Source organism: Hemicordylus capensis, chromosome 5, assembly GCF_027244095.1.
Source record: "Hemicordylus capensis ecotype Gifberg chromosome 5, rHemCap1.1.pri, whole genome shotgun sequence".
NCBI lineage: Eukaryota > Metazoa > Chordata > Lepidosauria > Squamata > Cordylidae > Hemicordylus > Hemicordylus capensis.
In genome coordinates this window covers 18,130,346-18,156,365 of record NC_069661.1, presented here as the reverse complement: position 1 = coordinate 18,156,365, position 26,020 = coordinate 18,130,346, and the positions used below count along the sequence as shown (strand labels likewise).

The window sequence follows — 26,020 nt, the reverse complement described above, 5'->3', positions numbered from 1 at the left end:
GGTCTGACTCAGTAGAAGGCAGCTTCCTATGTAGACAGTCCTGGGCAAAATGGGCCATTGGTTTAACTCCATACACAGCAGCTTCATGCGGTAATGTGCTCCCGTTGCCTAGAGTGTCCATGGAATTAACACAGGTGAAAAGGTTGCCAGAGGGCTGCATTTGCACCACTAGCAATCCATCCGAAAAACACTGGCATTCATTCAGCAAGTGTCAAACCATAAAACTAGACTTTTATTTAGCAGGCATGTCTACTGCATGGGTGACCATTTAAACTGAAGCTGGTTCAGTGCAGCATCACTGCAGGGTGTTTCTGCAACAGATCCATTACAATTCATGCACCACAAGGCAAAAAGTAAACCATGACATGGAACTCATCTAACACAGACAAGTGTTTTTCATGACCACACAAAAGGAAACTTTATTGCTAAAATTATCACAGGTGGATTTACAGTCACTTGTGGTTCCCCCCCTCCCCCCCAGCATGCAAAGGTTTTTGAGAAGTGGCGTATTTCTGTAGAGGGCTGCTAGGATACAGCTGCCCTCCTATGTGCAAGTGAGAACAGCATCATTTCAGTTTATAACATGCTGTGAAACCCACATGAACCAAAGAGATGCCCAACTCCAAAGAAACTTCACCCCAACTTATTTTTATGAATTCCTTGGTTCCTGAAGAACCTGTACACCAAGCTTGTCCTCAGGATAAGACTGTCCACCACAGACAGTTACATTTGTATCCCACCCTTTTCCCACTATGGAACTCAGAGTGCCATAGAAGGGGACTGACAAACAGGCAGGGGCAGACATACATTGCACATGCATACCCAAGCATTGGGGAAGCAGCAATTCCGGACACTTTCCCCTTCCCTAGGAAGCCCTATAATATGCCACTCGAAAATATGTCTATAAGGGCTGCTCAGCCCTCGGGGGCATATTTTCGGGTGGCAAAGAAGGCGTGCTGGGGAAGGAGAGGGCATCAAACACTGCCACTTCCCTGCTGCAATTAGTTAGGAAGATCTGTTAGGCTGCTCTCTCACTGCACTGATGCATCCTTGCTGTGTATGTCAGCCAGGGTTCCTAGGCAATCTGCCATCCAGACACTGAACAGACCCAGACTTGCTCAGGTTCAAGAACATTGTTACTAGGGGTGTGTACATTTTGCGTTCCGTTCAGAGTTCGGAACAGAACACAAAATGTGCAGACCGTTCCGTCAAAACAAGCTGTTGTGCCCCTTGTTCCAATGAAATGACCCCTTTCTGTTGAATCGTACCAAGCGCCATTTTGGATTCCAAATGGTGCTCTTCTGGTGACTGCGCATGCGTGGCAGCCAGAAGAGTGCACTTGGTATGGGGTGGATCCGTTTCAGGCTCAGAACAGGCCCCGCTTTTCTGTTCCAAGCTCAGAAGCCTTGAAACAGCCAGTTTTGAGGCAGAACATTCTGACCCCGGAACATTCTACACACCTCTAGCTGCTACATCACTTGCCTTCAGACCATGACCAGGATTGCAGTTATTACAAGGTGCAGAAACATAGTTTCAGACAATGGTGCTTGTGCAGAAACAAACACATGTGTCTCTTAACACAAACCCCATCCAGTGAGGATGGTAATCTCTCTCTCTCTCTCTCTCTCTCTCTCTCACACACACACTCTCACACACACCCCTCTCCTCTTCACATTACAGAAGAGGGCAGGAGTCATCTTGCTGCAAGGCAGCAGTTATGTTGCAGGGCATACCTGGAGGCAAGTATGTGACACATTGTTTACTTCCAAAGTCCAAAAGAACCAGGCTTATGTCATTACAAATTTATATTAATATGAATAAAAAATTACAAATAACCCAATAAAAACAGTCCTGTATCCCTGTACAGTCCTATAAAAATTAATACACCTATCAGATACTACTTTATTCATAGAAATTGATTCATATCCAAAAGATACAGTAATTCAGGAATCTTAATATAAAATACACTAAGAATAATATTCACTGTTGATTCTCCAACAGAACCTCCTGACTCATTCTGCAGGGACTCAACAGTGAATATGATTCTTTGTGTATTTTATACTAAGATTCTTGAATTATTGTATCTTTTGGATAAGAATCCATTTCTGTGAATAGTTTGTTGTAGCTAGTGGGTGTATTGATTTTTACAACTGTACAGGAATCTATTATTGACTGCTTTTATCAGGTTATTTGTAATTTTTAATTCCTATTTTAAAATTTGTAATTACATAAACCTGGATTTTTTTGGCCTTGGTTTTGTATCATGAGTGAGCCTAGACACATATCTTTTTGTTTCATTCATTCATATGACAGACAGAGAGACATGTACTACTGTTCGGGAGACTGGGAACACAGAATCTTTGAAGAAAAAAAGAAAAGCAAAAAAAAGGAAAATACATGGCGGGTTATTAAACACTCTCAACATGATGCAGGTAGGAGTAGAAGCGACTGCTTGCAGCAGCGATGTCACAGGCAATATTCAACTGGTGTCTCCAATATTAGTACAACTTTAAAAATAAAACCTCACACCTTCAATAGTCGCAATTGCAGAGTGGGGGAGAGATTACATTTCCCCAGCGACTCAGTGTAGGGAAAATGCAATTTCCTCAAATGGGTACGCTAGCTCAGGAAGCATCATATGGAGTATCTCCAACACAAGACACATCACTACCACCTGGAAAGGCCTCAACGGCATTTACAAATACAGTCTGCAATTTGGCAAACCTCACACACTAACTTGCTTTGCTTCTCAGAGCAGAATACTCAGCCCATCAGCTGTAGCTTGCAAGACTTTTAAAGAACTGGGACAATGAGTTGTATCATTTTACCTACTGGCAAAGAGAAAGATCTTAAGAGATCTTTACTGGCAGGAGGCTTTCAAACCCAAGGGATTGTGAGCTTGTGCTAGAACAGCCTGGGTTAGGGATGTGCACAGATCAAGCCGCGGTCCGAATTTGGACTGGTCTGGGGCTTCAAGGTGGTGCCAGGGGGGTGGAGCAGCGAGTGGCACCTTTATAATAAAGCTGCTGGTCTATGTCAGCATACAGCATCACTGACCACTGTGGCGTCAGCACTCCCAGCAGCCCGTGTGCAGCCGCATGGCTCCAGCACTTAACTGGCTTCCACACGTGGAGGCTGCATGCTGCTGGGGAGAGCCCTGGAGCAGCAGGAAGCTGTGTGGAGTGGCGGTCAGTGATGCTGTATGCTGGTAAGGACGTGTGGCTTTACTTTTAAAGGTGCTGCTCGCTACCCCTACCCCCCGGCATCGCCCCAAACCACCAGTTTGCCGAACCACAGACCACTCTGAATTTGAACCACGGCCCGAACTGGGGCCCATGCGCACCCCTAGCCTGGGTACAACCCACCAGGAGGGTGTCCTGAGCAAGCCCCTTTGTGGTGAGAATGAGAAGTGCAGACAAGCACTGCTGTGCGCTTGCACCATCCTAGTCATCTCAGAAGGGCTTGCACAGTAGACCCGTCCAGTGGAGCATGCCTTCCGATTCCTCGATGTGCAATTCTCAAGCCAGACTGCCAACTGGGGATTTCACGGGCGTTACTTTGAAACAGACTCACAACACCATTGGTCACTCTAATCACGGCAGTCCTGATTTCCTGTCCTCAGAGGGCCAAGTATCCAATGATTTCTCTTTTGCATTCTTATCACCAACAAAACTACCATAAATTATTCAAGGGGAATTTCATCAGGCGGTGTTTGGTCTTTCTTAAAAATAAAAAAAAATCCATGTGCAAATTTGCTTCTTCTCACGGTGTTGACGATGGCAGGTACAGTTCGCTGAAAGAGGTTATAAGTCTGTAATAAGATTTCTCGTCATCCGTCAGTCCTGCATTGCCTGGCCGGACTACTATAGCCACATGCATGTCAACTTCTTCTGCGGCATCAGCCTCTGCGGAAGAAAATGACAAAAACAGCACATTAGTCAAGTGGAGAGCCAGTGTCAGACTAGGCCTAGAGAGATCGAGGACCCAATCCCCATTCAGTCATCATGCTCACTGGGTAATCTTGGACCAGTTGCCATCTTTCAGCCGAACCAAACTCACAGGTACTTGTAAAGAAGTAGGTAGTACTCAAACTAGCCAAAAGGATCATAAGATGGTCATTAAGCAGGGCTATTCAACTTTGGTCCTCCAGCTGCTTTTTAGACTACAACTCCCATAATCCCCAGCCACAGTGGCCCATAGCCAGGGATTATGGGAGTTGTAGGCGAACATCTGCAGGAGGACCGAAGTTGAGCAGCCCTGTCATTAAACTTTCACAGCTGACAACCCACTTCATCAGATGCTGAGTTGTTACTAGAGAAATGCAGGAAAACAGGCTGCTGAAATCACAGCATGCTAACATTCCAAGATGCTTAAAGCTTCAGGGATTCAAATACATCAAGTATCTTTATATATAATTCCATACCTGTGGCTAAATATAGTAATAATAGCAGGTTGAGTTGGGTAAAATCAAGTAGTATTGTGGAGTATGTATGTTTTGAATTATTATAGCAATGGTTTATATGTATAGTTATTGTGAACTGCGCAGATAGGCAAGCGGGAAGTCAATATTTACTTATGTGTAGAATTAGATAAATTAATGTAATTTGAATGTAAAAGCTATTGTAAAATCCAATAAAAATTTAAAATGCAAAAAAAGGGGGGGGAAAAGAAAGAGACACACCCGTGGCTAATCCCATGTGTGACAGCTCTCACGAGAGTTCAGAGAGCTGCCGGATAGCCATGGGACAGTCCAGAGAATGAATATGATGGTGGTGGCCAACCAACTGAAGAAAATGGCAGTGGGCGGCCGCAATTGGTAGCTGGCTCGTTGGTCAGCAAGTGGGCAGCCAGAAAGTGGGGGTGGGCGGTGCAAAAGGAGTTTGGGGCGGGCGGCAGGCAGGGAACAACACAAGAAGAAGAAGGCGGCAGGGGCAGCGAGCGGGGGGAGAAGGTGGGCAGACAAAAGAGTGATGGTAGGGGGTGGGGTGGGGGGAGAAGGTGGCGGTGGCAAACTAGGGGAGCAGACACTCTGCACTGGATCAGCTAGTAATCCTTATAGTACAACAGGAAAACGCAGTCTATTTAATCCTTGTCCAGGACAATCCAACTTTCTGATCAATTCTGCTCTGCTCTTTCCTGGAGCAACAACTACCAGAACAGATCCTTTTCAGCCCAACATCATAGGGTTGTTACGATAACATAGGGAAGTGGAAGGGGAGAGCCCTGCGCCCCTTGGAGGAAACATGGGAATAAACAAACAACCAATTGAAAGTGGCTGAGCCAAGACACCCAGTCTGTTGTTCCTGGATAGTCACCTGCGCCATACATATGCTGCTAGTCCCTGGTCCAGCCTTGTAGGTTTCTCTAAGATACTTTGGGGCCAAACTATACGCACAGATAAATCACATGGTATACAGTTCCCAGGACTGTGCCATTTCAGCATGCAGACTGGAATAAATGGCATGTTTCAATGTTCCCATCAAAATCTCCCTACTTGTGGAAAACTAGCATGACAGAGAAAGCGTGCTAACTTAGCCTACCACTCAACATGATACTTCTTTAAAAAAATGTTTTGCATTTTCTTAAACAAAAATCTTCATTTGTGGAGGGAGAGAAATAATTATGCAACATCCCCCTGCAGTTCCAATGGTATAGCATCTGGGCCGAGTATCACAACTCCTTGCTCCTCCCCAAGAGCAGCAGAGCCAGAATAAATAAAGTATGCAAAATAGTGAAAAGCAAATTAAGAAGTTATGCCAATTAATCTTTATTTTAAAAAATACTTAATTGGCAGATTTTGGAGAAGTCTGCTTTCCTTGGAACATAATTCCTTGCAACAAGGAAGAAACTTATGTTTTTTCAGAGCAGACACACTCTGATGATATCAGATAAAAGACCTTTATACAGAAATTATTTCTAGTTTCCTGCTCTGGCTCTGACTATGTCTGAATCTAACAGACTCTGCTTGATGCTTGGAATTGGGACAACCTAAATGGATTTTCTCCATTTTCTCTTGCTCAATCAGAGATAGACTACTGAAAGGGCAGAAGTTGAAAAAAGGAAGTGGCATAAACAGAATTACCATGCAGAATGCTTGCACAACTTCCTGCCACTCTTCTTCATGGAAGCAGCAGCCTGTATGGGGGCGGGACAGAAAACAGGCTGCAGGTGTGGCTCATTTAAGTTACCCCTGCTAACTGGGCAAAGAGGCACCTTTTAATGTGGTGATTCTCTTTATTTAGCAGTGGGAGAGTAACTGGCCCTATCCACTCCCAGCACAGCATCCCTCCAGTGGTTTTTGCTGGTGTCTATCTGATGTTTCTTTTTAGATTGTGAGCCCTTTGGGGACAGGGATCCATCTTATTTATTTATTATTTCTCTATGTAAACTGCCCTGAGCCATTTTTTGGAAGGGGGTATAGAAATCGAATGAATGAATGAATTCTCCCTCTCCCGCCACACCATTAACCCCAGGTGTGTAGGTTGGTCATTCACCCGATTTGGAGACCGACCAACCCACACGCCTGGGGTTAGCATCCTGGCAGGGGAGACTAGGCAGAGCAAGGCAGTTGGGGTGGGGAGCTCATTTTCCATCCACCCCACCCATATAGGCCGCCACTGTTTCAAGGGGGCCTTCTCTGGTACCAATTACTTTGCAGGTTTAGTGCACAATTTCAGAGCACACCTGCTGGCACAAGGATATCAGCAAGACAACCACTGGATGTCCTACCCCGAGTGACGTCTGTCAGGAACAGGATGTTGTTCGTGGAACACCCGATGCTGGAAGCAATCCTCTGGTAACTCTCGCTGTCAACTTTGGGGCCTATTTTCGTATCAAAGTGGCCATCAAAGAGCTGAAAGAATGAAATTAAGAAGAGGAGCAATCTGCTTGTGGAAAGAAACAAGTTCTATATACTAAGTGGCAATCTGGAGACCTAGGTGTATATAAAATAACTGTTACACAAAGGCTACTTTATTTTATTTATTTACTGTGTTTAGAATATCCCTAAGCTGCTTTTGTACTAAATCTGTTGTTGCCTTTGCTCTGTAAACAGCATTTAAAAATGATTTGTTCTAAAAGGACTAGGAGAATAAAAAGGTCTTCGTCAGATGCCCAAAGGACAAAGGCAAGCCTTCCAGGGGACGGCTTTCCATAGGTGGGATGCCACAACTAAGAAGGCCTTTTCCCCCCAGTCACTACTGGCCTCACCTCCAAAAAGACCTCTAAAGATGGCTTCAGTGCATGGATAGGAAGCAGGTATCCTGTTGGGTACCCGAGTCCCAAGCTTTAGAGGGTTTTAAAGACTACTTCCTGTGTGGCCACCTCCACTCGGCAGGTTGCCACGCCGCTGCTCATGACACAGAATGAACAGGATTTCTGCTGCTGAGTGGATGGCGCTTCACTGGCCTGTGCAGCTCTTTGACCCTTCCTGAGACTAGTGGAATTATGCAAAACCTGCTGAGAAAACAGTCTGAAGGCCCATGATATAATCCACTTGCTAAAGCTAAGTAGGACCAGACCTTGAAGCTGCTTGGATGGGAGATTTTATGTAAAGCTCTTATTTTAGGAATTTCATCTTTATGCATGGAGCTCTTAAGGGCTCCACGCACAAGTGAAGAACTAAAAAGACAACAGCAAGTCACTGATAAGCATATACTCAATTTGCATGGTTAATACAGGTTGCTGACTATTGTACTGACAGAACCTCTTAGGCCTGGTCTACACATGCAGCAGAATGAGGTGGTAGAATCCTAAGGCGGCAGAGTGGACTGTACCATTTCGGACTACAGGCAAGTGCCATTTTTGAATGCGAATCCCCTGTAAACAACTTGAGGCATAAATAAATAAATAAAATCACTAGCACAGCAGAGAGAAAGCGGCTAGTCCAGCCTGCTCCCAACTGTTCTGGAATGCCACCAACAGAGTTTATTTTTTTTAACATAGGGAAGCATTTTTAAAATCCCAATCTCCCACCTTCAGCCCAAACTGGTACAATCCGGTCTACTGCCTCAGGAGTCTACCACCCCATTTTGCTGCAGGTGGAGACCAGGCCTCATTCCCCCCACAATTCCTCCCTACTCTTCCTTCATTTCTCCCATTCGCACTCCAAAGCATTTCAGTGTTTGAAACACAGAGTTAAGTTCACACCCCGAACAACATCTTTATTCAGTTTATTTACATTCAGCCTGTCAATAAGCAAACTTCCAGGGCACCTTTCAAAAATCACATCAAAATCAAAACACAAACCTCAAAAACAACAAAAGAGCAGCAGCACAAAAACATCAGAAGAATTAAAAGCAGCCTAAAAACACAAGTTTTTAAAACTGGGGAAATCGGATTTATGTGGGTTATTTTTAGCCTGCTTTTAAATCCTGTTGAAAAGCTCCCTGCAATTCAAGAACTGGCACTCTGTTTCCTCCAACCATTCTGTTCCCTCTGGAGCCAGCTTTTGGAGAGGTCATAAAAACAGTCTTACTGGATCAAGCTGGTCTTGCAGTAGCAAGCATGAATTGTCCCCTTTGCTAAGCAGGGTCCACCCTAGTTTGCATGTGAATGGGAGACTACATATTTGAGCACGGTCAGATATTCCTCTGAGGGGATGGGACCACTTTGGGGAAAACATCTGCATGCAGAAGGTTCCAAGTTCCCTCCCTGGCATCTCCTGATAGGGCTGAGAGACCTACCTGTAACCTTGGAGAAGCCGCTGCCAGTCTGTGTAAACAATACTGAGCTAGATGGACCAATGGTCTGAATCTGTAAAAGGCAACTTCCTATGTTCCAAGCCAAGGCCTATCTAGTGCAGTATCCTGTTTCCCACAGTGGCCAAGCAGAGGCCTCTGAGAAGCCCACAACCAGAAGATGAAGGCATATCCCCTCTTTCACCGTTGCTCCCCTGCAATATGCCTCTGAACACCTATTCCAGGGAAGCAACAACAGGAGGTAGCATATAGCCATCAAGATTGGTAGTCATTGATGGACCTGTCCTCCACAAATTTGTCTTATCCCCTTTTAAGGTCATCCAAGCTTGTGGCCATCACATCTTGTGGCAGAAAGTTCAACCAATTAATTATGTGTAGCATGAAGAAATATTTCCTTTTCTTCGTGCTAAATCGCTAGCCAATCAGTTTCATTGGATGACTTCTGGTTCTAGTGTCATAACAAAAGGGAGAAAAAACTTCTACTTTATCTGCACCATGAATAATTGTATAACCCAGTCATGCCCTCCCTTACAGGTGAAACTCGGAAAATTAGAATATCATGCAAAAGTCCATTAATTTCAGTAATGCAAATTAAAAGGTGAAACTGATATATGAGACAGACGCATTACATGCAAAGCGAGATAAGTCAAGCCTTAATTTATTATATTTGTGATGATCATGGCGTACAGCTCATAAAAACCCCAAATCCACAATCCCAGAAAATTAGAATATTACATGGAACCAAGAAGACAAGGATTGTAGAATAGAACAATATCGGACCTCTGAAAAGTATAAGCATGCATATGTATTCAGTACTTGGTTTGGGCCCCTTTTGCAGCAATTACTGCCTCAATGCGGCATGGCATGGATGCTATCAGCCTGTGGCACTGATGAGGTGTTATGGAAGACCAGGATGCTTCATTAGCGGCCTTCAGCTCTTCTGCATTGTTTGGTCTCATGTCTCTCATCCTTCTCTTGGCAATGCCCCATAGATTCTCTATGGGGTCAGGTCAGGCGAGTTTGCTGGCCAATCAAGCACAGTACATTGTATACTTTTCAGAGGTCCTATATTGTTCTATTCTACAATCCTTGTCTTCTTGGTTCCATGTAATATTCTAATTTTCTGGGATTGTGGATTTGGGGTTTTCATGAGCTGTACGCCATGATCATCACAATTATAACAAATTAAGGCTTGACTTATCTCGCTTTGCATGTAATGCATCTGTCTCATATATCAGTTTCACCTTTTAATTTGCATTACTGAAATTAATGGACTTTTGCATGATATTCTAATTTTCCAAGTTTCACCTGTAGATACTTTCTTTTCTAAACTAAAATCCACAAACCGGCGCTGGGCCAGTTCGGCAGGCTGGGTGGTTTTACCTTTAAGGAGCAGGAAGGGTGCTCATTCCCCACGCATGTGATGTCTTGGCTGGCATGGGGCGACAGCATACTTCCTGGCCACCCCGGTCAATGTTGGACCATAAGTGGTTGGTGCATGTGTGCACATCTATCTATCTATCTATCATATTTTTACACCGCCCAAAACTTAGTCTCTGGGCAGTTTACAACAAGATTAAAAAGTAAAACATTAATTAAAAACAAAAGCAAAACAAAACAAATATTTAAAAGCAAGAAATGTAAAACACAATTTAAAATTTTTAAAACAATATTCTAAAAACAACATTCAAAACAATCAAAACAATATCAGTTAAAAGCCTGGGTGAAGAAATGCGTCTTTAAGGACTTTTTAAAGGATGTCAGAGATGGGGAGGCTCTTATTACACTAGGGAGCGCATTCCAAAGCCTCAGGGCAGCAACGGAGAAGGCCCGTCCCTGAGTAGCCACCAGACAAGCCGGTGGCAAATGCAGACGGACCTTTCCTGATGATCTCAATGGGCGGTGGGGTTCATTATGAAGAAGCCGTTCTCTTAAAAACCCAGGGCCCAAGCTGTTTAGGGCTTTATAGGTTATGACCAACACCTTGTATTTTGCCCGGAAACATATCGGCAGCAAGTGTAACTCCTTCAATACGGGAGTAATATGGTCTTTCCTAGATGACCCAGAGACCAGCCTGGCTGCCGCATTCTGGACCAACTGTAGTTTACGGACACTGGCCACTTCCAGTCCGACACTGACCGGGGCGGTAAGGACATACAGTGCTCCCCTGAGCCAGCGGTTTAGGAGACAGCACTGGCGGGAGAAACGCAGCAGGGGAGATGAGCACCTTCCCTGCTCCTTAAAGTTAACACCCCCACCACTGCCACCGCCAAACCAGTCCAAACGCCGGACCTCTGAATCGGTCCGGCGGTCCAGAAAGGACCACCAAACAGGTTTGTGCACATCCCTAGCCCCAAACATTGTAGCATTTCCTGATTCATTTTGGTATTTTCCTGGCACCAAGAAGACTTAAGTGGAGGCCCCAGGTGAGCCTCCCTGAAGAGCATACTCCATAGGAAGGGTAACATAAGACGGCCTGCTCCAGCATATTATGCTGCTGGCCTTGTGCGAAACCAAACTTGCATTGTTTTTGCTTTATGAATGCAGCAAACATGCTAAATCAAGAGGCAGCAAAGCACCACCATTTGGGAGAAGGAAAAGAGGGTGGGGTGAGGGGAACACCTTTTTTTTTGAAGATTGCACCTACCTCTCGAATATCACCTTCCGTTGAGTTCCCAAACAAGAGCTTTTGTGCCTCCACACTCCCAGAAGAATAGATATAAACCTTCATACCAGCTTCTCTCCACTTTCTCACTGCTGGAACCACATCCTCAAAGAACCTAGAGCGGAGGACAATAGCAAGGTCACACGAGGGGCAATGCTAAAAAAATCCTGAAAATGCAACTGAAGTGCCTTCCTCATGCCATGCTTACATTGTTTATAATGTAAACACACACAACACTGAGTTAGGATCTCAGCAATACACATTTTTAACCCTGACAGCAAAATCAATTTTGATTATCACTCTTGCCAGAATATTCACTTTGGGCACCAAGAGATATTTCAGATAAGATGCCAAAAGGCAGAATTATGCAGCTAGTGAACACAGGCTCACAACCCCTGGGCTTGCTGAGTAACAAAATAGCTGGGGCGGGGGAGACAGTGTTCCCTCTAACAGGGATCCCCAGAGGTTGTTGACTACAACTCCCAGAATCCCCAGCTGCAATGGCTTTTGCTTGGGGATTGTGGGAGTTGTAGTCAACAACCTCTGGGAATCCCTGTTAGAGGAACACTGGAGGGGGGCATTTCTAGCAGAGGAGCAGGAGGCAGCAACAACGGGTGCTTAAGCCTTCTGACCATTTTTCTGTCCACAAACCCTTCCCCTTCCTCAAGTTGTTTTGGGAGGATGGGGCTGCAGCTCAGTGGCAGAACCACTGTTCTGAATGCCGAAGACCACAGGTTCAGTCCCTGGCAGCATCTCCAGGTAGGGCTGAGAAAAGAGACTCCTGCCTGAAAACTGGAAGAGCTGCTGCCACTCAGAGCAGGCAACACTGAGCTAGATGGACCAATGGTCGGACTCAGTATAAGGCAGAATCCTATGCAGTCGTGTCAGCTGTTTCTCCCCAGTCAGACTCCAAGACTAGCAAGTTGTTCTAAAGGTAAAATGTGCTGTTGTGTTGTTTTTGACTCCTGGCAAACACAGAGCCCTGTGGTTTGTCTTTGGTAGAATACAGGAGGGGTTTACCATTGCCTCATCCCACGCAATATGAGATTATACCTTTCAGCATCTTCTTATAGCGCTGCTTCCCATAGTCTGGGAAACATACCAACGTGGATTCTAACCAGCAACCTCTGGCTTGGTAGTCAAGCCATTTCCCTGCTGCGCCATTAGGTGGCTAGTAAGAACTAATCTGCCTACTTTCCTTTCAGTATCACTACAACTGGACTAAATTTGGTTCAAATTGAGGTCCCCAAATTAGATCTCTTGGGCCTCAAAGTTAACGTGTCCACCATTTTGTGTCAGGGTGGATGACATCATTACAAACTACACCACTGAGGTATCTTGTGTGCCACTCACTACAACTGTACTTCATTTGGTTCAAATCCATTTGACAGTCCATAAGTTAGTGCATTTGCGCCTCAAACGTTCACACATCTGCCATCTTGGATCGCCGTGGATGGCATCATCACAAACCCCACCATTGCGGCATCCCTGTATGTCCCTACAGCTGTAGCAAATTTGGTTCAGATTGGTTAAGCAGTTCACAAGTTAGCCTACCTGCACCTCAAATGTTCACACATCCGCCATCTTGAATTGGGGTGGATGACATCACAAACTACACTGTTGAGGTGTCGCTATGTGTCTCTACAACCGTACCTGATTTGGTTCATATTGGTCCAGGCATTGTGAAGTTGATGGGGGGGGGGGGATGACACACACACAGAATGCCAGGTGATCTCATAGGTCTACTGGAAAGCAGGCTAAAAATAAGCCCAGCTGGAGGCAAAAATGCCTGGAGAAAGCATTGGGTGGAAGGAAGGGTGAACACCTTCCTCTTGTCAATTTCTCCTACAGAAGTGCTCCTTCACCCTCCTCATTGCAGATATTCTGTGATGAGACTGTCATGAGTACACAGGCCATAATGGATCTATGGGCCCCTCGTATCACATATAGGATTCCTACGCAAAGTACTCACTCTCCCTTCACACGGCCATTTTCATATGCTGCCCTCCAAATGTGACCCTGGAGCTGTTTCAAGGCGGTGGTCTTTCTGTCTAAAGACATCTGCCAGCGGACATTGTCTACGACAGCCTGGATAATACGTTCGACCTCCTCTTCCCCGTCCCTGGTTTCCAGCGGAATAGGCACAACTCCATCCATATGAGAGTCCTCTTCCGCCTTTCAAATGTAGAACAGCAAAAGCAAGGTGACCATGTTAACCATTATGGGGACTCATAATCAGTGTTCCCTGTAACAGGGATTCCCAGAAGTGGTTGACTACAACATCCATAAGCCCCAGCCAAAGGCCACTGCAGCTGGGGATGCTGGGAGTTCTAGTCCACAACTCCTGGGAATCCCTATTGGGGGAACACTGCTTGTAATGACAATTCAAAGTAAAAATTTAAAAATTCTTTATTTTATTATAAGGATTTTTTTTTTTTAAGTTGGGGTGGGACAAGCTACAGATCTACTTGAATAAATAAATAGGCCATGCATGTATTGGAGGGATGGTTTCTTTTTTGACTTCACTGATTTATAGTGGCTGACATTCAGACTAACTAAAAGTTTGCAGGAGGATGTTATAGCACAAGGCTGTTGCACATAACACTTCTGCTAAGCCTGAAGCTGGGTTCCAGACTACTGTTGTGCTATCACAAGCATGCTTGTGCGACAATTGCACAACCAAATTCATATGTTTTAAAGCAGTATTTCTCAACCTTTTAAGCAGCATGTACCCCTTAATTTCTGAAAATGTGAAGTACCGCCACAATTTTTCAGTGGGTTTTCTATTTAGAGTAATGTGTGCCATTTGCTGGAAGAAGGGCTGTGCATAGAGGATCATGATATGACAGACATCCAATCTAGTGTGGGTAGGGTTGCCACCTTTTAATGCAGGGTACACAATTGAGAGTATGTACCTGGGCGAGAGAGGTGGTATTGGTCAACGCTAGGAGGGCCGCACCCAGTGCCATAAACAACGAATTATTGTTGGGAAATATAAAGCGTTAAGTGGTGTGCCAAATTCTTTTTGAAAGGAAAAGATTGCAAGACTAGTTCTAGGCAGTATTCGGCAGCAAAAGCAAAGAGGCGCTCTTCCCTCCATACCCCTCAATGGGCTTTCCCTCCCCTCCTTATCCTGTACCCTCTGCCTGTGTCTCACGTATCCCCAGAGTTATGTGTAGGAAAGGAAAGATTGTGCTGTCGAGTTGGTCTCAACTCCTGGCACCCACAGAGCCCTGTGGTTGTCTTCGGTAGAATACAGGAGAGGTTTACCATTGCCTCCTCCCGCGCAGTGTGAGATGATGCCTTTCAGCACCTTCCTATATCGCTGTTGCCCGACAGAGGTGTTTCCCATAGTCTGGAAAACATACCAGTGGGGATTCGAACTGACAGCCTCTTTCTTGCTCCCTAGGCAAGATGCTTTCCTGCTGTGCCATTAGGTGGCTAGGGTTACGTGTACCACATGCTAAAATACATTAGGCCTGTTCACACAACCATTTGGGAGTGGATTGGAAGGTTAGACAGCTCCTAGCCCAGTAACAGCACATGATCAGAACCTGTCAGCAAACCCAGGAAACACATGATTAAGCCAGGTGAGGTGCCCATTGTTGAAATCAGGAGCTGCAAGCATGGAAAGCCCTTTGAAGGCCTAGCAGGCCTTCCCAGAATCCTTTGCACTGTTAGCACACAAGAGAGCCTGACATCAGCAGGTGCCCTTTGATTGCCTATGAAGAAGCAGGAGGTGCACCCAGCACTGCAGAGGACCCAGACACTCTACTACAGGATCACAAAGTGTGCTTTGCAAAGTGGCACATACAGGGATGGTGTCCCTGTAGCCACAGCTCTCTATTGTTTCCATGCCTGCTGAGTTCCAATGGCTGGGTAGAAAAGATAAGTGAATCTACACCAGGGCTGCTCAACTTTGGCCCTCCTGCAGATGTTGGCCTACAACTCCCATAACCCCTGGCTACTGGCCACTGTGACTAGGGATGATGGGAGGTGTACTCCAAAAACATCTGGGGAACCAAAGTTGAGCAGGCCTGATCTACACAAGCAGAAAAGCAAGATAGGAGAAATCTCCTCTCTTCCTACCTTGGATAAGAGCAGGGTATAAAAGCTAGGGGGTTACCCTGCTTTGAACAGCCTGGGCTAGAGGGATTTCCATGGGTTCTCACTGTCATGCAAAACAGGATAATCCAGCTCCTATCCCGATTTTAAAAATTGTGTGGACAGATCTTATGTTTTAAAGGGAACTTTTGCACAAGAATGCTATGGTGCATGTCACAACTCCCCCTTTGTTTAGCACAGCTAAGCAATCACCTTATGGTAGGACAAATTTGTTTGTTGCAAAAGCACTTTGTTAAACAAAATGAATGCGTGAATTTTGTTAATTATTTTTTGCTGCATTTTATTTGTTTAGTTGTTTTACACTTTTTATTACTTTAATTATTGTGAGCCACCCCGAGCAGTACTGAATTGGAGGGGCGAGACAGAAATATTTCAATAAATAATCATCATCATCTGGATGTTAGCCAGTGGCTCCTGATTTATGCCATTCTTAATTTTTTTTGACACTGTTCTTTTTAATTCAACTATCTGATGCTTAGGAGACATTTTCCCAAAAAGCAGCCTGCAGCTTTTTAATTAAATAAATAGAACAAAATTGGGATTGTTGTGCAGCTAAGTTACTAAAAATCTGTGTGGGTTGCAGCTTTGTGTGAACTGTTTGCAAGGCTGGAATAGCCCTAAGAGTTATGTTAAACAGACAGAGAAGTAGAAAACAAAGAGGCTATAAGGAAAGAAAGAGACTTCAGGTACCTCACCTGTTTTCTCAAGAGACCGACATCCTGCTGGCACTCCTCTTCTTCCCAGTGTGCTCGCAAGTAATCTTTAATATTGTCTTTGATGTAGGGAAATAAGGTGTCCTAGTGATGCACAAAGCACACAAGTTAAATGACTGCCTTTGTGTATGTATATGCAGATATGGTGTTCCCATCATAATCTAAAAAAAGAATTATGAAAAACATCTGGAAGGCTGAAGTGACTGTAAAGAGCCAAACTGCATATTCAGAAATGCCATGTTACACAGCCCTTCCTGGATTACACTGCTTCAGATTTTAGGTTGAGGGAAGGCAGAAATGCATGTTGGAATGGTCAAAAGGTGGAGGCACAGTCTGAAACGGTACAGTCCAGCAAGTCCTACATTATGTGATATTCCTAACTGTGATATTCAGATCAAACAGTAGCAGTGTTCCCTCTAAGGCGTACGCACAGAACATGCAGGCACTCACAAGTTTTTTTTAATGTCCGCTCAGATAATTTTAGATCCTGCTCAGGTTGAATCAGGAAGGCCCCACTCTGAATGCACGTGCACACACACTGCCTTGGTACTGCCGTCCAGAACAAAACTCATTTCGCACACATGAAAAAAATTAGAGAGAACCCGGAACAGTAGGATTACTCTTTTCACTGACAGAAGCTCTGTGCCTTTAACAGTTATATTTCAGGCAGAGATCAACAGAGAAAGTTCTCCCCCAGCAGAGAGATGGAAGGATGGAGAAAAGCTTCACCTGTATATTTCTATCTGATGCACAGCTTTTAGGAGCATAGATCTTTGCTAATAAAATAAACTAAAAGAGAGGGAAACCTCTAGTCAGGAATTAATTTCCATATTTCAACCACTTTAAAAAGCAAAAGCAAAACATTAAAAAGTGACATTTGTATTCCTTTCTTAGATAAAATCCCACCCCCACCCCCGTTGTGGGCTATGTATAGATTTACATTATGATCCACAGCATGCTTAAGTAAGAATCAATTAAATCAGCAGGTCTTAATCCCACATATTGCATTTAGGAACCACGTGCCAGAGTGAAATATAGGTCTGTCATCATCAACAGGCATATTGTTATTGATTTCAACACACTGCTCCAAATACATTTTTCACAAGCAAGTGCAGCAGCCTTCTCTCTAAAACTTCGTGTGATTGGATCCTGGTTTATAAACCACAATTCCCAGGTTCAGATGACAAGCAGAGCTGTTAATTAACCAGGATTCTTGCATCACAGCTCTGCACCAAGGATGGGGGCGGAGAGGAACACAGGAAGCTGCTTCATATTGAGTCAGACTACTGGTCCATCTAACTCAGTATTATCTACACTGACTGGCAGCAGCTTCTAACTGGCAGCAGGCAGGAGTATTTCACAGTTCTACCTACAGATGCATTGCCAGGAATTGAACCTGGGACCTCTTGCATGCAAAACAGACACTCTACTACCAAGCTGCAGCCCCAACCCCTAAGAGAAGGGAGTGTGAGAGCCCCCCAGACCTTTGGAACACACTCAAAATTCAACAAACTTGAGTTTTGTTGGATCACCTGAAATGGCTATAATATGCATTTCTTACTTTAAAAAAAATCCTATTAGTTGCTTATCTGCCACTAGTTACTGTTCTTGGTGTTACAAAATACAGCAGTATTTGCAAGTGCAACACTTTTAGCTTGAGACTTGTGATGGGACAGTGTGATTTTCAATTAAATGCACCACTGAATGTAGAATTAGCAAAGAGTGCTTGTACAGTTGCTATTACTGAGTATCCAGAAAGGTCCCTGTCTAAAGAACATCTATATCAGGCATAGCCAGGTTATACAGAGAACAAAAAGGTTTGTCAAGTCTGACACTTCAGTTCATGACCAGAGACAATGTTCTTGCCAAACGACAAATGATCTGACCTTCAGGCCATGAAAGTGATGAAGTTCAAGGTTGATTGCTCATACTTCGGAATCAACTTGGGAGCTGATGGTGGGGGTGGGGGAGTATCTCAAGAGAGATATACCATCTCTCAGAATTTCACAGCATTTAAAAGAATCTTGTGACAGCTTAGACTAGGGCTGCACAATGTCAGCCCTCCTGCAGATGTTGGACTACAACTCCCATAATCCCTGGTTATCGGCCACTGAGGCTGGAGATGATGGACGTTGTCGTCAAAAAAGAGCTAGAGGGCCAAAGTTATGTAGCCCTGCTTTAGACTAGCACAAGGTTTCACAAACTTGGGTCCCCAGATATTGCTGAACTACAAATCCCACCATCCCCAGCCACAATGACCAAAGGCGGACAGATAATGAGGCAGTTCTCACACGCAGCCTAACCCAGACTAGGGACGGGCAGCCTGGGTTGGCTGTGCGTGAGAACCGCCAGGATCGGGCCTGATCCCAGTGGGCCAGCACCACCTAGACCGGCTTTTTAGTGCAGCCGCTAGCTGAGCTTAAGGGAGCGAGTGCTCCATTAACCCGGGCTACTTGCTCGCGTGTTAGCCAGGCTGCTTCTAGGCCGGCTGCACACAGATACGGGTACCTAGAGCATCCGTTTCTTGGGGGAATCCCCCAATGCATTGCGTAGTGCATTGTGGGATTCCCAGAGACTGGGAATCCCACAGCCTCCGCATACTCGCACTGTCTGGAGCAACATGGAGATTCATCTGTGCTGCTCCCAGCAGTGCTGGTCCTGTGGGCATATGGCTTGCGTGCCTTCAGGGCTGTGAGCGGTCATCTAGGGAAGGTAGACTGAACCTTGCCTCCCCCCTCACCCGTGTTCTCTCTCATTTTTTTCATCTGTGTGCAGAATTAAGCTTTGTTCTGGGTGGCAGTATCAAGGCAGTGTGCACGCACATATATTCAGGGTGGGGCCTTCCTGATTCAACCTGAGCAGGATCTAAAATTAACTGAGTAGACATCAAACAAGTTGTTCTAGTAAGAACTAATCAACTTACTTTCCTTTCACTATCTCTACAACTGGACTAAGTTTGGTTCAAATCGAGGTTCACAAGTTAGATTGTGAACCTCTTTCACCTCAAATGTTCATGCACCCACCATCTTGGATCAGGGTGGATGACATCATTACATACTATGCCACTGAGGTGTCCCTGTGGCTCACTCACTACAACTGTATCAAATTTGGTTCAGATGAGTTAGACAGTCCTCAAATTAGTGCACTTGTACCTCAAAAGTTCACAAGTCCACCATCTTGGATCAAGGTGGATGGCATCATCACAAACTACACCATTGGGACTTCTCTATGTGTCCATACAGCTGTAGCATATTTGGTTTGAATCAGTTAGACTGTCCACATGTTAGTGCACTTGCACCTCAAGAGTTTACATGTCCGCCATCTTGAAATGGGTTGGATGACGTTGTCACAATCTACGCTGTTGAGGTGTCCCTACAGCAGTAGCAAATTTGGTTCAAATCGGTTAAGCAGTTCACAAGTTAGCCCACTTGCGCCTCCAAATTGTATGCGTCCACCATCTTGAATCAGGATGGATGACATCATCACAAACTACGCCACTGAGGTTTCCCTGTGTGTCATTTATTGCAACCTTGTCCAATTTGGTTCAAATGGGTTAGACAGTCCAAAAATTAGCCTGCTTGCACTTCGGATGTTCACGCGGCCACCATCATGAACTGGAGTGGATGACATCACACACCACACCATTTGGGCATCCCTATGTGTCCCTAAAGCTGTAGCAAATTTGGTTCAAATCGGTTAAGCGGTTCACAAGTTAGCCCACTTGGACCTCCAAAGTTTACGTATCTGCCATCTTGGATTGGGGTGGATGACATTATCACAAACTACAATGTTGAGGTGCCACTATGTGTCCCTACAACTGTACCCAATTTGGTGTATATTGGTCCAGGTGTTGTGAAGCTGATACACGGACACATGCACAGAATGCTGGGTGATCTCATAAGCCTACTGGAAAGTAGGCTATAAATGTGTGAGCGCGCACACATGCGCATGCCTTAGGGGGAACACTGCCCCCCACCCCAGCCAGCGTGAGCAGCCCCTATGTCTTGCTTAAGGCCATCCAGGAAGCGGTTGAGCCAAGATCTAAACCAGAGTCTTTCCAGTTCATAGCCTACAATCTTAACTCCTACAGTACAATAGCTGCCATTCAGAAATGTCTGTATTTTGATTGCTCACTTGATAACACTCGACAGCATGCTGTTTTGGGAGACAACATTAACTGTGATTAATGACAACAATACTCGTAGCAACCCATTGTACTCATGCAAGTTTTACACTCTTAGACTGCCCCTTCCATTTCAATGGGTTCGCACAGGAGGTTCCAGCGAAGCGTGTCTGGAATTTTACAGAGAGGTACTCTTGAAAAGACATTTCAGAGAGTCACACATGTAATGGATGTGGGGGTCCTAGAAAATTTAAACAGTAATGCAAGTAAGACAATATATAAACACAGGGGTTTCCAAGCTTGAGTCCCCAGATGCTGTTGGACTACAAATCCCATCAAACATGTAACAGGGGATGACGGGATTTGTCATCCAACAAAATGTAGTCCAACACATCTAAATATTATTCATTTCTGCTTGCCTCAGAGAAGCATGGGAAAGCAGAGCATGCAAGTCATATTTTTGAAGGGGTACACCATGAGGATCAAAAGGCTCAATACACACTTCTAAATGCCTAGAAGAATGCTCCCCGGATATACCAATGATAATTCCCCCATGCAAAAACACACAGTGAAGCATGAGTACACCACAGTGAAGCGGGAAGCCTGAGGCACAAACCATGACCTGGTTTCCCAAATACCTGATGTGACAGACCAACACGCAGGATCCTGAAAAAACCCGCTCTTGCTCATGTAGCAGGAGTACATGGATTTAAAGCGAAAGGTTTAATTACTGTCAAGATTACAAAATGTTTTTCTACTTTTTTCAAAAGTGGTTAAGTATAGAGAACTAACAATCTCTTTTTGGATTTTTTATTTTTGTAAGATTTGTTAGTCCAGTTCTAAAGATCTTCTGTTAATATATAAACAGCAAGCTACATTGAAAACGGTTTGGAGAACATGAACAGGGAGAAGTTCTTCCTCTCTCACAGCACTAGAGCTAGGGGTCAACCCATAAAACTGATTGCCAGGAAGTTTAGGACCAATAAAAGGATACATTTTTTTGCTACACAGCACATAATTAATCTATGGAATTATTTGCTATGGGATGCAGTGGTGGCCACCAGCTTGGATGGCTTTCAGCGGGGCTTAGACAAATTCATGGAGGGCAGGTCTATCAATGGCTACACGCTTCCTCCATGAAGTTCAGAGGCAGGATGCCTCTGAATACTAGTTGCAGAGGAGCAGTGGCAGGACAGGGGACACAACTGGTTGTGTGGCTTCCCAAGGCATCCGGTGGGCCACTGTGGGAAACTGGATGCTGGACTGGCTTTAGGCCTACTCCAGGAAGGCTGTTATGTTCTGTTATAGTCTGTCATACAGACTCTAGAACTGCAAGCTGTTTGGAAATCTACAGTTAAGTGGGGAAAAAGTGCCAAGAAATTAGCAACGCTAATCCCATTGGCTTTGTTGTGAAAATACTGGCTTAAAATCCAAGTGCTTCTGCTTAAGTGGGTTGTGGATGTAATAGATCATGAGCAAGCATTCAGTTAACCAGTTTTGTGTGCACACGCACACGTGCGCGCGCACGCACACACACAGAGGAAGTTGCTTTATACCAAGTCAGACCATTGGTGCAACTAGCTCAGTATCGTCTATACTGCGTGGCAGCAGGTCTCCAAAGTTTCAGGCAGGAGTCTCTTCCAGCTCTACCTGAAGATGCCAGGGAGTGAGCCTGGAACCTTCTTCATAGGAACATAGGAAGCTGCCATATACTGAGTCAGATCACTGGTCCATCTAGCTCAGTATTATCTTCACAGACAGGCAGCGGCTTCTCCGAGGTTACAGGTAGGAATCTCTCTCAGTACTATCTTGAAGAAGCCAGGGAGGGAACTTACAAGCATGCAGATGCTCTTCCTCTGAGCTATGGCTCCATCCCCTAAGAGAAATAGCTTACGGCTCTCACATGTAGTCATCCATCCAAATGCAAACCAGGGCAGAACCTGCTTAGCAGAGGGGCAATCCATGCTCACTACCACAAGACCAGCTCTCCTCCTGACACACACAAATCAACAAGACAGCTTGTGTTCAATTCCACATTCTGCCAAGAATAAATCACATAAGTAGTAAAATTCTTCCAGAATCAGGGCTGGGCCCTCTAAAGCGTGCGCACGCTCACAAGTTTTCTGATGTCCACTCAATTCATTTTAGATCCCGCTCAGGCTGAATTAGGAAGGCCCCACTCTGAATGCATGTGTGCACACAGTGCCTTGATACTGCCGCCCAGGAAAGAATTCGTTCCACACACAGATGAAAAAAATTAGAAGGACCACTGGGGCTGGGTAAACCCACTTTCATTTTACAACAGATACTTCTTTACAATATGATAACACAATTACAGTGCACACACGCACATGTGCACACGTGCACATGCACACACTCACGCAGGGAGGAAGACTGCATTTACAATCTACCTAAACCAGATCTCTGTGTAAAACAAACTTCTCTCACAACAATAGAATATGGGGTCAAAGAATTGACAAGAAATTTAAAACTGACAGGGAAAGTACTTCTTAACATGATGCATAATTTGCGTGATTTACACACAGAGGTGATGGCCACTAGCTCAAATGTCTTTAAAAGACATTAATAAATAAATCTTATTTATTATTTCTCTATGTAAACCACCCTGAGCCATTTTTACATGGGTGATATAGAAATCAAATAAATAAATAAAAGGGGTTTAGACAAATTCACAGAGGGCAAGTCTATCAATGGCTACTCCTGATGGCTATGTGGATCTTCCATGTTCCAAGACACTCTACCTCTGAATGCTGACTGATTGCTGGGGTAGCCACTGTTGCCTTTAAAAACAAACTGATTACACGCCAAGTTTCTCAGCAGAAGGCTGCTGCGAAATGGAATAAGGTGGTAGAGAAAAGTGCCATGCTCAGCATGAAGAACAAATGCTAGTGACACAGCCCAATCCTACACATGCTTGTTAACTCAAAACTCAAAAAGGAGGAAGCCCCTCTCTAACTTCAGTGGGGATTGTGCTTTATGAGTAAGTATGCATTGGAACTGCAGCCCCCCAATGCCCAGAGCTTGAATCAAAGAACATTCCCCAGAAGATGCCAACTCCACTGCTAAATGGGCAAAGAGGCACCTTCTAAAGTGGTGTTATATTTAGCAAAGGGAGAGCAACATCTCTGTTCAGCCCAGTCGAGTATCCCTTCCAGTAGCAGCTGCTGATGCGTCTCCCTTTGTGTTTCTTTTACCATTTTGACAACGAATAACCTTTTTTGCTGGGTAAGCCGCTTTGAGAACTTGTTGGAAAGCAGCATATAAATACTCTAACCATAACAGCAGCAGCAACAGACAAACTATTCCTAGATATCCTTTCCAAATATTTTTCACAATATCAAGGATTGCTTTCAAGAGTTTAAATTTCCAGGGTTGCTTTTCAATAAGATTGCTGCTGGAGCGATCCCATGTGTTTATTTTTTCCATTCCAAGTCTTTCGAGGACAGCAAAGCATCACTTCTTCTTGCTACGTAAACTGCTTTGAGAAATTCTTGTTGAAAAGCAGTATTTAAATATCCTAAATAAAACAACATTATTAATGCTAATAACAACAGCAACAGACTGAAGCTACTCCTGGGTACGTTCTCCCCACAATATTTTTCGCAACATCAAGCCATTAAGATCTCCGGGACTACTTTCAACAGTCACCTCAATACCGATTCTTGCAAACTCGAGACGGGCCTAATTTGCTCCATGCCCACCCGGAAAACCTCACCTTGACAAATGCAATCGGAGTTGTTGTGCCTTCTATATCTAACAGGATCACACTGACTTCTGCGGGTACCGTGAAACCCACCATATCCACCACCGGGCAGCAACAGAACCGGAGGGCGGACCGCTGCGGATGCTGCGCGCACGCACGCACAGACACAAAGGCTGGATCAAGCCAGAGACGCGCAGCAGACAGCCCGAGCGGTGCTTGATGCAGCTTAAGAGACGACGCAGCAGCAGCAGCAGCAGCAAGCAAGGCGCCTGGATGAATCGCAAAAAACAGGCAAGAGCGGAACCTGCCGTAGGAAGGCGTGGAAGAAGCAGCCCACGTGGCTGGAAGGCGACTCGCCGCAGCATCCGGAAGCTTATTAGAGCCTGATTGGCCGGGAGAAATGGAGAGGAAGGCGGGACTGTCATAATAACATGCCCCAGGATAGATAAGGGACGGCAGGAGGAGCCATTGGTGTGTTGCGTGCGCCTCCCAGTTTGATGTAATATTTTATAGGGGTAGCCTTGTTGAATATATGCATCTTGCGGGGGATTAAACCCCCCTGAGTTTGATGCATATGACTTGCGAGTAGACGTGCCTAAAAGTAGAGCTTTGCAGCTTGGTCCTCCTCTGCAAGTTTAGTCGCCCAGCTCTATTCCGTGGGGCTTCCTTTCCTTCCTATGCAAAGCGGGTCGGAGCTTTAGAGTTCAGTTATTAGCAGAAGATCCGGATGCATTGCGGCGCAGTTGCAAAAGTCCAGGGCGCTGTAAACGGTGCTGGACCTCCTGGCACGTGTGCATGAAGCAAGGAGCGGTGCGAAGCGCGGTGAAGCTGCAGAGTTGCACCTTCCTCCGCGGTGTGAAGTGAAGACTCTGGTCCTGCTGCTTCTAACCGCTCGTGGGGGGCGGGGGGAAGAGACGAGAAAACCGAGCCTCAGGTCTTGTTGCTGTCCTTGCATGCATTATGCACGCAAGTGACCATCATTCTGATTTTCCGAAGCGAAAGTCGCTGGTTGGCGCTACTACGGCTAAGGACTTTTGGACAAACCTTGTGCAACTCTTAAAACGCACGCGTGCAAAACCGCGGCACCGTATTGTGTAATCAAGCTGAAGAACGGCCATTTTCCAACCACTGTCGATAGAGGGTTCATCCTCGCTCTCAAGTGATGGGAGAGTGGCTCCGTTGGCGGGAGGAACATGCTCCCCCACCCCGCAAGTGATTTATTGGCAGGACAGGCTGTACAAGGATAGTGCAGAAGGACCCACTCCCTCCCTCGTCACTCGATATTATAGATCGCGCTCGGGACAGGAATTATAGCTGGATGTCCGCATTTGCTTCGCCTTTTAGGCAGAGTCTTTATTTGCGATTTTAATCAAAGACTTATAAATCTGGCACTTAAAAAGGGGGGGGGGGGTTTCCCAACCTGGCGATTCATCGCTATTTAAAAACATAAGAAGAAAGCTTCTGGAGAAGATAAAAGTTTTCCAGACCAGTGCCCTATGTCCAATCCAGGGTTTCTCAAACTTGGGTCCCCTGATGTTGGACTACAGCTCCCATCATCCCCCACGACAGTGGCAGGGGAAGATGGGGGCTGTAGTCCAACAACATCTGGGGATCCAAGTTTGAGAACCCCTGCAATAGCCAGATGCCTACAAGAAGCCCACAAAAAGGACATGAAGGCAACAGCTCTTGTTCCCTTGCTCTTTGGTATTTAGAGGTACACTGCCTCTGAGCATGGAAGCTCTGCATATCCATGTTTTCTTATATAATCATATGAGAATCATATCATATCATCACACAGCAGGCATCTGAGGTAGGCATAGCATTTTTTAGATTTAGTAAGATTTGTTTAATGAGATTTCATGGCTTGGCTCATCAGTGCTTGAAATATTTATACCACACACTTTTTCCTACAGTCCAGAGAGAAAGCACATGTATTCACATTTTGGATAGTGCCGACATAAATGCTGTTGT

General features: G+C 45.1%; 1 protein-coding gene across 1 annotated transcript; it reads right to left on the bottom strand.

Annotated features, from left to right (window-relative positions):
• Nucleotides 1–211: 211 nt before the first annotated feature.
• Nucleotides 212–24,500, bottom strand: ENOPH1 (enolase-phosphatase 1). Its single transcript, XM_053252157.1, has 6 exons — nt 24,062–24,500; nt 16,185–16,286; nt 13,337–13,539; nt 11,347–11,479; nt 6,730–6,853; nt 212–3,905 (listed from the first exon to the last, which is right to left on the bottom strand). The coding sequence occupies exons 1-6, from the start codon at nt 24,143–24,145 to the stop codon at nt 3,763–3,765; spliced, it is 789 nt and encodes a 262-aa protein (XP_053108132.1). The 5' UTR covers nt 24,146–24,500; the 3' UTR covers nt 212–3,762.
• Between the last annotated feature and the right edge of the window lie 1,520 nt (nt 24,501–26,020).